A 14266-nucleotide genomic window follows, 5' to 3' on the forward strand; every position below is an offset into this window, starting at 1 on the left:
TCTCACTCAGCGATAAGGGTGCTGCCACTGAACCACAACTGACACCGACCACTGGAACCCAGGCAGTTTCCCACCTGTTTCTGGAATGTTTCTCTGCCCAGCAGGACTGGGGAGATGATGCGATGGATATCCTGTTGTGTCCGGTTCCTCCCAGACAATTCCATAACACAGGAAGAAGAGTAAAATACTGCGGGAGCTGGAAATCTGAAATAAAAACAAAAATGCTGGAAATACACAGCAGGTCAGGCAGCATCTGTGGAGAGAAATAGAATTAATGTTTCAGCTTTCAGAATTAGGTCATCTCGACCTTCCGTGGAGGAAAAATGTGGAGTTCTCTCCTCCAAAGCCTGCGCATACTGTGACAATCATAGATTCATAGAATTTACAGTGCAGAAGAAGACCATTCAGCCCATTGAGTCTGCACCGGTCTTTGAAAGAGCACCCTACCCAAGCCCACATCTCCACCCTATCCCCATAACCCAGTAATCCCACCCAACACTACGGGCAATTTAGCATGGCCAATCCACCTAACCTGCACATCTTTGGACTGTGGGAGGAAACCGGAGCACCCGGAGGAAACCCACGCAGACACTGGTAGAACGTACAGGCTTTACACAGACAGTGACACAAGCCGGGAATCGATCCTGGAGCTGTGAAGCAATGGTGATGCTCACAATTGGAACTTCCTAGAGTAACAATGGTTATGGAGCTCATGTGGGTAAGTGGAGTTGGGATAAACTCAACCATGATCTATTTTTAAAAATGTTTATATTAAGGCATTTATATATATATCTCAAACTCAACCAGAACCAAAAAGAATAAACAAGAAATCACATAACAAAAATAACCAACATCCCATGCCCCATCCTCCCTGCCATTACCCTCCACCCACTCTGCCTCCAATGTCCCCCCCTCCCCCCCCCCATCTCCCTCTCCCCCCCCTCCCCCCCCCCCCCCCCCCCCCCACCTACCTGATGACTTCTTAACTATCCTTGAAGAACTTGATAAACGGTTTCCATCTCCACATTGTCCTAATTTGGGGCATAAACGTTTGCCAGGACCACCGGCATCCCTTCCAGCTTCCCACCCACCATCACCAACCTTCCCCCCGTATCTGCTACGATATTCCCCACCTCAAATGTCACCAGTTATTTACCAGCTCTGTCACCACTCTCTCCCCCCCCCCCCCACATCTTCAAGTCTAATCCCAAATGAAGAATTGCCTTTCCCACCTTTTCCTGAGCCTTATCTGATCCCCGATCTTCAAGTGTGTTTCTTGTAAAAAAGCCACATCCGCCTTCCAGCTCCTCAGATGTGCGAACACACACGTCCGTTTAACTGGCCCATTCAGCCCCCTCACATTCCATGTGACCAGCCTAGTCTGGGGGCACCGCGCCCCCCTCGCTACCGATCAATCATACAGCTTCTTAGGCCAGCTCCGGCCCATGCCACGCGACCCTCCAGGCCCATCCTCGGTAGTCCACTGTCACCACTCTCTCCAATGCTAGGCCACAGCAACAACATCTATGTCAGTAACCACCCCCCTTCCCCTGAACAAAACAATAACCCCCATCCCCCTGTGCTTTACTGACCACCTGATCACCCCCCACTGCGCTCCTGTTAACTGGCCCGCCCAGCTTGCCTGTCAGCCCCAGCCCAAGGTGCCTGAGCCTCCTAACCCCCCCCCCCCCGCCACCCCTGCCTATTCCTCTCCCCTCCCGCCCGTGCTCCTCACAAACAACAATGAAACAAGATGAAAGATGCACTTACCCTCAACACAACAAGAAATCTCAAAGGAGAAATGTTCTCCAACAAACAAGAAAAAAGGGACAGGGAAAGCCCCCATCTCCTCACACCTCCTACATAGGTAAATGTCCTCCTTCTCCTGCCAGTCCGTTGTCTCTTAAAAACTCCCATTGTCTTCTCTGGTGTGCCAAATAATGTTCTCAGTTATAAAAAGTCACCAAGAGGTGGGCCGGGTACAACATCCCAAACTTCATCCCCTTTTTCAAAGAGGGCAGCCTTCACCCAATTAAACCCGGCTCTCCTCTTCGCCAGGTCCACACCCAGGTCCTGATACAGTTGAAGCTCACTCCCCTCTCAGGTGCATCACCCCTACTGCCTTGCTCATCTCAGTATTTTCTCCTTGTCCAGGAACGGGTGAAGACGCGCCACCATCGGCCTCGGCATCCAATTCGCCTGTGGCATCTTCATCAACACCCTGTGAGCTCGGTCGACCTCCAGCGGCTGGTCAGAGGCCCACTCGCCCGTCAACATCTCCAGCATCTTGGCTACATAGGTGCCAGTGTCTACTCCCTCGATGCCTTCAGGCATCCCCATGATTCTTAGATTCTGTCTCCGGGAGCGATTCTCCAGGTCCTCCACCTTCTCCTTTAACCACTTCTGGGTCCCTCCCATCAGACCCACTTCAGCACCAACGAGGTGGCTGCTCCTCGAGCTCCCCAGAGCCTCCTCCACTTTCCAAATAGCCTGGCCCTGGGAATCCAACCTCTGCTCCACACGGTCAATTCCCACTTTAACGGTTCCACCACCTTGGCTAGGTCTTCCTGGGCCTCCCTCCTCTGTCGGCTAAACTTCTCATTCAAGAAGTCCACCAGTTACTCCGTCGGCTACTGGGCAGGCAAGGCAGACCCTTTACCCTCCACCATCTTGCCTTGTGTCGCATGAAGATTCTCTTGCTCCAACTCCTCCTTTCTTCTCAACCCACTTCTGGTCCATGGATCCATCCTCCAGCCCCACCAGTGGAGTTAAACTTTTCTCCAGCCACCCCCTGCACCTTTATTCCCACAAAACATCCACCCGACAAATGGAGGAAAGGTCTGAAAAAGCAGCCTCGAGCTGGAGCTGCCAAATGTGCGACCACTCACACCATGGCAGCTACCAGAAGTCACCAACCATGATCTACTTTAAAGGTGGAAATGATTCGAGGGGCTGAATGGCCCACTCCTGTGCCTATCTTCCTCCCACCAGCTCAGTCCTTCCTGTGGGATATTAAACCAAGGCCACGTCTGCCTCAAGTGGCTGTTTCAGAACCCACGCTAAAGAAGAGTGGGGGGGGGGGGGGGGGAGATCTCCCAATGTCCCGGACAACATTCCTCCCTCAGATTGAGACTGTTTTTGTGGGGGGGGGGGGGGGGGGGGGGGGAGATGCGAGGAGTGTTGGGGCTGGATAGAGGACCAGTGGTGACGAAGATTTTGGCCAGAAAGCCCAAGGGAATATGAATGGGGTGATCAGGGTGAGAAGGGTTCTGATATTGAGACATAAAGAGCTTCGGATGTTTTAATGGCCGAACAAATGTAAGCAGTGTGTCAAAGGACAACTTGGAACAGGGACCAGTTGGCCCAAGGGGAGTGGGGTGGGGGAAAGGGGGACAATGGTGAGGGAAAAACAGATCGATGGAAGAAATGAAACTAAATCAATAGAAATAAAAATGTAGTAAAGGTGGAGGAGAGTTCACAGCCTGAGGTTGTTGAACTCAATGTTAAGTCCAGAGGGCTTTAACATGTCTAAACCGCAAGAATGATCGCCCCATAAATCAGTCTGGAACCTTCCTTGTAGTCACCCGAAGGGACATATCTCCTCCCTTCAATAAGGAGACCAGAACTGTACACGTATTTCAGGTGTAGTGTAGTTTCTCTATATTTGCAGACAGATTCCCGTTGCAATATTCACCAGAAGCAGCGACAAACCAGGACTGCAGCAGACTTTCCCAAAGCAGAGATTTGATACCAAGACTGAGAGCGATGCGATCCGATTGCTGAGTTCCCCAATCACTTGTTTTCTCCCATTCCTGTACTTAAATCGTTCTGTTGGTGCAAAAATGCCCAGAGGTCAATCAGATTGTTTGTAGCGCAATCCAGAACCAGCTTCAGCATTTATCAACTCTGACACAGGAATAGGGGATCCTGATGAATAGACATTTGTCATAACATTGTGTATATTAAGGTGACAGTTTATAACTGATCTTTCTCAATGATGGTCATCAAACATAGAATCAAATCATGGGATTGAATTAAGTCAACTTTGAAAATGTGGATTTGATCCGATCCGAATCTCAGTGACGCAACAATCACAATATGATGTCACAATGGAAAGAGACCATTCGGCCCATCGTGTCTGTGAACCTTCAAAGACACTCCCCATTTCTCGGGCTGTTTTTAATGGGGAATTCTTTCCTGCAGCACCGACATTCTGTCAGCAGGTGGCAGCGGTGCTCTTTGTAACTGCGGAAGTTTTGAGTTCAGACGACAAAGCAGCAGCTATTTTACTCACAGAAACAACACAACGTAATAATGGCACGAATGAACAGTTCATATATTTTCGGTGATGTTTGCTGAGAGGTGGGGTGAAGGGAAGGGGCTGGTTGGTGGGGGAATGTGGGGTGATTGCTGGTATGGTCCAGGACACCGGGAAAAGCCAGAACAGAATATTGTCGTGGCTGGAAATCTGAAATAAACACAGAAAATGCTGGAAATGCAGGTCAGGCAGCATCGGTAGAGAGAGAAACAGAGTTAGCGTTTCAGGTAGTTTATTACTTAGTTACACCCAACACATACAGAACATTTCATGACAAACACAGAAGGTGTAAAACCTGCCCTTTAACCTCCACCATTCTCACTGTGTAAAGTTCCAAACACTCCTTCCAAATTAAACACTGATTAATTTATATTTATTTCAATTAAATATCCTGTATTTGCTGCTCAGGATGTGTCACCTCTGCCCTGGGGATATTAAACAAAGCCTGGCTGAGTGTTTCACAGACTCCTCCATTCAGACTGTAAGTATGATCGTGAGATCCCACTCACCAGTGATTTTAATTCTCTACCTTCCACCCACTCTGACCGTTCTGTCCTTGGCCTGCTGCAGTGTTCCAATAAAGTTCAACACAAACTCAAGGAACTGAACCTCATCTTCCCACTGGGCACTTTACAGCCTCCTGGACACAACACTGAGTTCAACTATTATAGATCACAATCTCTGCTCCCATTCTTCCCATGTTCATTTAGTTCGTTTGTTTATTTTTCACTTTTTTTCTTAATTACTTTACTTTGTATTTGAGAGGCTACTAATATGTATTTTACACCCTCTCGATTCACAACTTGTATTTTCTCACTTGTCCTTTACCACTCCCTCTGGCCTTTCACTATGAAACCATTAATCTGTCCTGTTCTCCACCCTATTACAGACCTTCCCTTTTGTGCTTCTTCCCACCCTCAAACTTTCACTTTCCCAACATTTATAATATTACCATCTAACCCTCACCCTAACAGTAATCCCCTTCACTTCCTCAAAACGTCTGACATTAAGATGTAACCTTCACCCTAACCCTCATCCTCACCCTCAACCTGACTCTGGCCCTAAATCTGATCCTCACCCTGACATTAATCCCAATATTTCTAACTTTTCTCTGTTCTGATGAAAGGTCCCAGTCTGCAAGCATAAACTATGTTTCTCTCTCCACAGATGCTGCCAGATCTGCTTATCTGTACATAAGGGTCAGTGTAAAGTCCAATCAGGAAGTGGGATATTCAGTTGTGTTCAAATTAAGAGGATAAAGTTCTTCTGTAATTTAAAGTGTCAGTTGCCCAAAATAGTGTATAGTCAAAGCTGAAAAAATTTCGAGAGGATATAGACCAGTGTATTTTCGTCAACACAATTAAAATTCTCTGATACAATCTCCTGATCACTCGGTGAAGTTGTTCAGGTGAGTCAGCAGCGCAATAACATCGAAACTGAAAGCAGTTTGAATCAGGAAGTGCTGAGTGTGAACATGGCTTCCATACAGCAGGTCCAGAGTTTGGCCGAGGAGACAATTTGTCCCATTTGTCTCGATTTCTTCACTGATCCGGTAACACTGGATTGTGGACACAACTTCTGCCGCTCCTGTATCTCCCAGTGTTGGGAAAAGAAGGAGATAAACTCCTGCCCGGAATGTAGAGAGGAGTTTCCGGAAAGAAACCTCAGGGCAAATCGGGCCTTAGCGAATCTGACAGAGAAAACTCGAAAATTAAAGCTGAATGCGAAAGAGATGGAAATTAAACTTCACTGTGAGAAACATCAGGAAGAACTGAAGCTGTTTTGTGAAACTGACAAGAAATTGATCTGTCTGATTTGCAGAGATTCGCGGGAACACAGAGAGCACAGATTCCTGCCCATCGATGAAGCTGCTGAAATCTACAAGGTAAAAGGGGAAATAATTTATGACCTGATAATTTTCTCACATTTTCCAGCTCTAACACTTTCATTCTGTGATTTTCTCTCCCAATCCCAGGATCAGCTGAAATCTTCCTTAGATTCTCTCACATGTGAAGAAATCGGCGGTTCTCAAACGGAACATGAAACAGAAAGGGAAGATTTCTGAAGTTAGGGTAAGGTCTCCCTGTGCTGATTTTCTGGGATCTCGGTTAGTTTTGTTCCCTTTATCGCGGGACATTAATTATGTTTCACATTTCATTTGGTAGGAACAGTCGAGCAGTCTGCAGACCCACATCACATCCGAGTTCAGTAAAATGCACCAGATTCTCACTGAGAAAGAGCAGCGTTTACTCAGAGATCTCAGGGAAGAAGAGGAGAGGATTCTAGAACCAATGGAGAAAAACCTTCGAGAGATTCAGGAGAATTTAAATTCTATTGAGGAGAAACTCTCAAAGTTACAGAAACAGATGGAGCAAAAAGACGAGCTGATATTTCTGAAGGTGAGGGAATATATTGCGGGTCAGTTCAGTGAAACTTCACAGTCACAAAGCAACTGATGATAACTGTGGAATTAATAAAAAATTACTGATAATTTAGAATTAGAATTAAACTGAAATTGTTTCCCATCCTGAACGGTTTTGCTGTTGTCTCTAAACAAACGGCTCCCACACTGTCTGCAGATTCCCGGGAATACCTGTAACCTCCTGAGAATGAATTTTCTAGATCTTTGTTTTGCCCAAGTTTAATTTTCTCCTGGAACTCCCATTGTAATCCAGTTCCAGTTCCATGTTGTGAGTGTGTGGGTGTGTCTGGTACGGTGTGTGAGAGTCACTGTGTCTGTGAGCGGGACTGATGCTCAGTTCCAGTTTATTTGACTCTCCACAATCTTCCTTCCAAAATCCATCACTTTCCACTTCCGTGTGAAATCTCATCTGCTCTGAGTCTGCTCATTTCACCAGCCTGTCTAACTCCTCCTGAAATCTGTTACTGTCATCCTCACTGTTCCTCATTCATTTCTTTCAGGAGGAAGCTTGTCGGAAGAGAAGGTAGGACATGTTCTTCACTGAAACTCTGCAGTTTGGTTAAATAATTCAGTCAATTTATATGGATTTATTTCTTGTTCATCACAACTTTAAATGGTCGTCCATCCGGCCATGAAAACTCGGCGAATTGTTCACTGACCTGTATTTTACAATAACAGACTTTATGTCCGTGACTAAACAGTATTAGATTTTCTATACCTGTTCTACAATATTGTACAAATGACAAGATGTCAGGTAAATAATACAACCTGGTTCCCAGGCTGGAGGTGATCACTTGCCTGATGTTGGCTGTTTGTGTCTGTGACCTTCTGACTGACCCTGAGAGAGCCGCACTGTCCATGTATCCAAGGAGTGGGTCATCCATGTCCCTGCATGGAGCCTGAGCAACCCGAGAAAGTCGTTAAAGGGGGACGTGTTGTCATTTTATTCTATAATATAAACTGGCTCTGTGTCCTTAACAACAACAACAGCAAAGACTTGTATTTATATAGCGCATTTAAAGTCTAAAGGAGTTTCACAGGAGCGTTAAAAAGCACAAATTGACCCAGAGACACATCAGGAAATATTAATCCGGATGATTAAGGTGGAGTTTAGAGAGAATAATTGAGGAAGTAAGAGAGACAAAGAAACGGAAAGGATCAAGGAGGGAATTCCAGAGCTCAGGACCTCGGCAGCTGAAGGTCCAGCTCCCAATGGGGGAGTGACTAAAATCAGAGATATTCAAGATGCCAGTAGAGGAGAGCAGGATTCACGCGGGTTGGGGGATCAGTTATTAAGGGTTGAACATTAAGTTCCAGATGTTTTCAGCCTTTGTCTATATTCTGCAAACTTTGTTTGTAAAACAGCAAGTGGACAGGATAAATGTTTCTCTTCTCCTGTGATTTGTGATATCCCGGTAACTAATCTGTTATCAGACTGTGAACCTTTTTCAGGACATGGGGGTTTCCATTCTCTGCCTTTGAATTTCCAAGTTATCCCTTTCTCAGTTATAGAAAGGTGATTAATATTTCACTTTCTACATTTCCTCTATCATCAAAAATGATGAAAACTGACTTCCGGCGGCGGCAATGCGGAGCTAAGCCGCACATTCGGCAGCTCCCGCTTTTTTTGGAAAGAGCCCACAACGGCGCTGTTTCGACCTTTCCCCCAGGGGGAAATGCAGCCAGTGTGCCCAGCAGCCGGTTGATGGACTGGACCCGCAGTGGAGCGGTCCAAAAATCGGGTTTACCTCATAGAGCGGCGAGAGGCAGAATAGGCAAGATGGCGGTGAGCGGGGAAGCAGCGTGGCAGCTGTGGGTGCGGGAGCAGCAGGAGCTGCTTCAGCACTCCTTCATGGAGATCAAAGCCGAGATTCTGGAGCCGTTTAAGGCCTCACTGGACAAACTGGTGGCGACGCCGACGGCTCAGGCCGGGGAGATTCGGGAGATTCGGGAGCTGCGGCACAAGGCTTCGGAGAATGAGGATGAGCTTTTGGACCTGGCAGTGAAAGTGGAGTCGCACGAGGCACTGCACAAGAAATGGCAGGCGAGGATGGAGGAGATGGAGAACCGCTCCCGCCGGAAGAATCTACGGATTTTGGGCCTCTCGGTGGGGCTGGAAGGTTCAGATTTGGCGGCCTATGTGGTCCTAATGTTAAACTCACTGATGGGTGCGGGGTTGTATCGTGGTGCCCTGGAGCTGGAAGGCGCCCATCGAGTGCTGCAGCGGAAGCCCAGGCCGAACGAACTGCCCAGGGTGGTGCTGGTCCGTTTTCACCGCTTGGTTGACCGGGAGTGCGTGTTGAGGTGGACGAAGAAGGAGAGGAACAGCAGGTGGGAGAATACGGACGTTCGGATTTTTCAGGACTGGAGCGCGGAGGTGGCGAGGAGAAGGGCTGGCTTCAATCGAGTGAAGGGAGTGCTCCACAGGAAGGGGATGAAGATTGGCCTTCTACAGCCGGCTCGCCTCTGGGTCACGTACAAGGACCGCCAGCTCTACTTTGACTCTCCGGAGGAGGCCTGGGCCTTTGTCCAGGCTGAGAACTTGGATTCGGACTGAGGACTGGGGGGGCTGGGGGGAATGTATTTTGCTTGGAGGCTTTGCCCTCTTGGGTATCCTTTCGCCCATAGTGGCTGTGTTTGCTGATGGTTGTTTCCTGTTTGTTTTCGCCGTTTTTGCTATTTGAGTTATGGTTATTTGGGTTCTTTCAGGGTTTCTTTGGGGCTGTTGGTTATTTATTGTGGTGGTTTTTTTTTTTTTTTTCCACTGGTGGTTTGGGGTCCCGATGGGTCATGTGTCCGTCTTTTTCCCGCGTGTTGGGTCGAGGGGCGGGGCTCGGGTTGGAAGCGCGGGCTTTCTTCCCGCACCGGAGGAATTGGGGGCCGGGCCAGCGCTGGGAGTGAGGGATTGGTGGCTGTGTTGCATCCGGGTGGGGGGGTCGTGGTTATGGCGGGAGTAGCCGGGGTCAGCAGAAGTCAGCTGACTCACTGAAGTATAATGTTGGGGGTAACGCAGCTAGGGGGGCCCTAGCTTTGGGGGGGGATGGGGGGGTTGGGGGGGAGGAGGAGAGGGGGGGTGCCGGGTTGTTGCTGCAGGGACTGTGAGGGGATGGATGGTGAAGGGGGGGTTGGGAGGGGGGTTTGCCACCGTGGGGAGTGGGCCTGGGAGGTTCCCTGGGCACGTGGTGGGTTGAGGAAGGGCTATGGCTGATCGGCGTAGAGGGAAGGGGACGGCCCCTCGGGTTCGGTTGGTCACATGGAACGTGAGGGGGCTGAATGGTCCGGTGAAGCGATCCCGGGTCTTGGCTCACTTGAGGGGGCTGGGAGCGGATGTGGCTATGCTCCAGGAGACGCACCTCAGAGTTACGGATCAGGTGAGGCCAAGAAAGAGTTGGGTGGGACAGGTGTTTCACTCAGGGCTTGATGCAAAGAACCGTGGGGTGGCAATTTTGGTGGGTAAGAGCCTGTCGTTCGTCGCGTCCAAAGTAGTGGCGGATAGTGCAGGTCGATATGTGATGGTGAGTGGGAGACTTCAGGGGGAGTGGGTGGTCTTGGTTAATGTTTATGCCCCCAACTGGGATGATGCGGGCTTCATGCAGCATATGCTGGGCCTGATCCCAGACCTGGAGACAGGGGGATTGATTCTGGGTGGGGACTTTAACACGGTGCTGAATCCGGCTCTGGACCACACGAAGTCTAGGACGGGCAGGAGGCCGGCAGCGGCCTCGGTGCTGAGGGGGTTCATGGATCAGATCGGAGGGGTGGACCCTTGGAGGTTTTTGAAGCCGGGGCGTAGGGAGTTCTCCTTTTTCTCCCATGTTCATAAGGCGTACTCCCGGATTGACTTTTTCGTGGTTAGCAGGGCGCTGATCCCGAGAGTATTCGGCGATAGCCATTTCTGATCATGCTCCACACTTGGTGGACCTGGAGCTGGGGGAGGGGAAGGATCGACGCCCGCTGTGGAGGTTGGATGTGGGGCTTTTGGCAGAGGAGGAAGTGTGCGGTCGGGTCCATAGGGGTATCGAGGGGTATCTGGAAACCAATGACAACGGGGAGGTGCAGGTTGGGATGGTTTGGGAAGCGCTAAAGGCAGTAGTTAGAGGGGAGCTGATCTCTATTCGGGCGCACAGGGAGAGGGGGGAGAGGGTCGAGGAGGAGAGGCTGGTGGAGGAGATGGTCAGGGTGGATAGGAGATATGCAGACACCCCGGAGGAGGGGCTTCTGAGGGAGCGGCGCAGTCTCCAGGCGGAGTTTGACAATTTAACCACCCGTAAGGCGGAGGTGCAGTGGAGGAGGGCACAGGGGACGGTGTATGAGTACGGGGAGAAGGCAAGCCGGATGTTGGCTCACCAGCTCCGGAAGCGGGAGACAGCTAGAGAAATTGGGGCAGCCACGGATGCGGGTGGGAACTTAGTGCGGGGTGGAAAGGACATCAATGGGGTGTTCAGATCCTTTTATGAGGGGCTGTACCGGGCGGTACCCCCCGGGGAAGCAGGCGGGATGGACCGTTTTTTGGATAAGCTGGAGTTCCCAAGAGTAGGGGACGAGCGGGTGGAGGGTTTGGGGGCCCCAATCGAGTTGGAGGAGCTGGTGGAGGCGTTGGGAAGTATGCAGTCAGGGAAAGCGCCGGGGCCTGATGGGTTCCCGGTGGAATTTTATAAGAAATTTTCAGATTTGCTGGGCCCGCTGCTGGTGAGGACCCTGAATGAGGGGGGGGAGGGGATGGGGGCTTTGCCCCCGACGATGTCCGGGGCAATTGTCTCTTTGCTCCTGAAGCGGGATAAGGACCCCCTTCAGTGTGGGTCTTATAGGCCGATCTCGCTCCTTAACGTAGATGTCAAGTTGTTGGCAAAGGTGCTGTCCAGGAGGGTGGAGGATGTGGTCCCGACGGTGATTCATGAGGACCACACGGGGTTTGTAAAGTGGAGACAATTGAATGCCAACGTGCGGAGGCTCCTGAATGTTATGATGATGGCGCCGGTGGTTGGGGAGTCAGAAATAGTGGCGTCCATGGATGCGGAGAAAGCTTTTGATAGGGTGGAGTGGAGTTACCTGTGGGAGGTGTTGCGGAGGTTTGGGTTTGGTGAGGAGTTCATTAGCTGGGTGAGGTTGCTGTACAGCTCCCTGGTGGCAAGTGTGGTGACGAATGGGAGGAGGTCAGAGGACTTTTGGCTTTCCAGAGGGACGAGGCAAGGGTGCCCCTTGTCTCCCCTGCTCTTCGCGTTAGCAATTGAGCCCCTGGCCATGGCGCTGAGGGACTTGAAGAGTTGGAGGTGAATAAGTCGATTCTGGGGTTTGTGTGGGCGCGGAAGGCCCCGAGAGTAAGGAGGGTATTTTTGGAGCGAAGAAGGGAGGTAGGGGGCCTGGCGCTGCCCAACCTGTGTGAATATTATTGGGCGGCGAACGTGGCGATGATTCGCAGGTGGGTGACGGAAGGGGAGGGTGACGCATTGAAGAGGCTGGAGGTGGCATCCTGTGCGGGAACGAGTCTGGAGGCCTTGGTGACGGCCCCACTTTCACTCCCCCCGGCAAAGTACTCCACGAGTCCGGTGGTGGTTGCGTCCCTCAAAATCTGGGGACAGTGGAGACGGCATAGTGGGGAAGTGAATGCCTCAGTTTGGGCCCCGATACAGGGCAATCACCGTTTTGCGCCAGGGAGAACGGGTGGGGGCACAGGGCAGGCATCAGACAGTTTGGGGACCTCTTCTTGGATGGGAAGTTCGCGACTCTGGAGGAGCAGGTGGGGAAGTGGAACCTCGCGCCTGGGAATGCTTTTAGGTATATGCAGGTCAGGGACTTTGTTAAGAGGCAGGTGGAGGAGTTTCCGCGGCTGCCGCCAAGGGGGTTGCAGGACAGGGTGCTTTCGGGGACGTGGGTGGGGGAAGGGAAGATCTCGGCCATCTACCAACTGATGCAGGAGGAGGAGGCCTCAGTAGATGAGCAGAAAACGAAATGGGAGGAAGAGCTAGGGGAAGAGATTGAGGATGGGACATGGTCGGATGCCCTGGAGAGGGTGAATTCTTCCTCCTCTTACGCACGGCTCAGCCTAATTCAGCTGAAGGTGGTGCACAGGGCTCACATGACGGGAGCAAGGATGAGCCGGTTTTTCGGAGGGGAAGACAGGTGTGGGAGGTGTTCGGGTGGCCCGGCAAACCACACCCATATGTTTTGCGCCTGTCGGGCTCTGGAGGGGTTTAGGAAGGGGGTGGCGGGGATTTTATCGGAAGTGGTTGGGTCTAGGGTCAGGCCGGGCTGGGGGCTCGCGATCTTTGGGGTAGCTTCGGAGCCGGGAGTGCAGGAGGCGAGAGAGGCCGGCATTCTGGCCTTTGCGTCTCTAGTAGCCCGGCACAGGATTCTGTTACAGTGGAGGGATACGCGGCCCCCGAGTTCGGAGGCCTGGATTAACGACATGGCTGGGTTCATCAAGCTGGAGAGGATGAAATTTGCCCTGAGGGGGTCGGTACAGGGGTTCTTTCGGCGGTGGCAGCCCTTTCTCGATTTCCTGGCGAAGGGGTAGAGAGTGGTCGGTCTCTGCAGCAACCCGGGGTGGGGGGAGGGGGCGGGTGGGTGGGTTTGTTATGTTATTTTCTTCTTTCTTGTATTGCTATGTGTTATTATTTATTTTGGGGGAGAGTTCTTTTCTTGTTTTGTTTTGGCGTGGAAACACGCCTTGTTTGTTTTAAATTGCGGGGAGAAAATATGTTACTGTTATTAAAAAACTTGGATAAAAATTATTTTAAAAAAAATGATAACTTGACCATTTACATACGTTTTAAAATCTTCTGACAAAAATAAATTTATTGCATTTTTTTAACATCCAGGATTCGTGAGGATTATCACAAACTCTCAGTATCTGCTGCCGCCCTGTCTATCGGAAAGTTCAAAGGCCCTTTACAGTACACAGCCTGGAGAGAAATGATAAACTCCATTAACCCCGGTAAAACTCTTCTATTCATATTCCTGATTTTAAATCCAGTTGTGACGGGACTAAAGGGTCTCCAAGGTCCCAGATTAAATATTCACTTTGTCAGTTGTTAATCCTCGGGAGCCTCTCCATTCTCATATTTTACTCTCTGTGGGTTCCTCTGGGTGAGTGTCTGAAGCCATCAGCACCGTGTGTCAAAGCAGTGAAGGGATCTGTATAACCAGAGGAATAGAGCACCAATCTCAGGATGGGAAACCCAATTTGTAGAGGAGACTGGACTGGTCCCGTCTGTCATTCTGGGGAACATTTTTTATCATCGTTTATCGGGAAGACATTCAGACATTAGAGAGCAAGTGTTAAACGGCAGAGAATCTGGTTGGTGGAATTGGATACCTTCATCAAGAGGAGGGGCTGCAGAAACTGTGAGTCTGCACTGGATAAGGGAGGGAGTGTGGTGATCGTATTGAAATGTTCAAGGTTCAAACCAGAAGGGAGAATGTAAAAATCCACAGGTTTAACATAGTCACAGAGTCCAGATCAAAGTAGGTACAGTTTTAAATCTAGAATAGGGAGTTTGGATTGAGTGAGGTTGATATTTTGAGTG

At 50.2% G+C, this 14266-nt stretch overlaps 1 protein-coding gene across 1 annotated transcript in view; it reads left to right on the plus strand.

Moving 5' to 3' along the window:
* The window catches only part of LOC119976467, a 223851-nt gene that overhangs the window by 181926 nt on the left and 27659 nt on the right, over positions 1 to 14266 (plus strand). The window contains 7 exon segments of the mRNA XM_038817005.1: positions 4204 to 4308; positions 5719 to 6203; positions 6294 to 6326; positions 6328 to 6390; positions 6484 to 6717; positions 7241 to 7263; positions 13559 to 13674. Coding sequence (XP_038672933.1) covers positions 4204 to 4308; positions 5719 to 6203; positions 6294 to 6326; positions 6328 to 6390; positions 6484 to 6717; positions 7241 to 7263; positions 13559 to 13674 — 1059 coding nt within the window.

This window comes from Scyliorhinus canicula, chromosome 13 (genome assembly GCF_902713615.1).
Source record: "Scyliorhinus canicula chromosome 13, sScyCan1.1, whole genome shotgun sequence".
Lineage (NCBI taxonomy): Eukaryota > Metazoa > Chordata > Chondrichthyes > Carcharhiniformes > Scyliorhinidae > Scyliorhinus > Scyliorhinus canicula.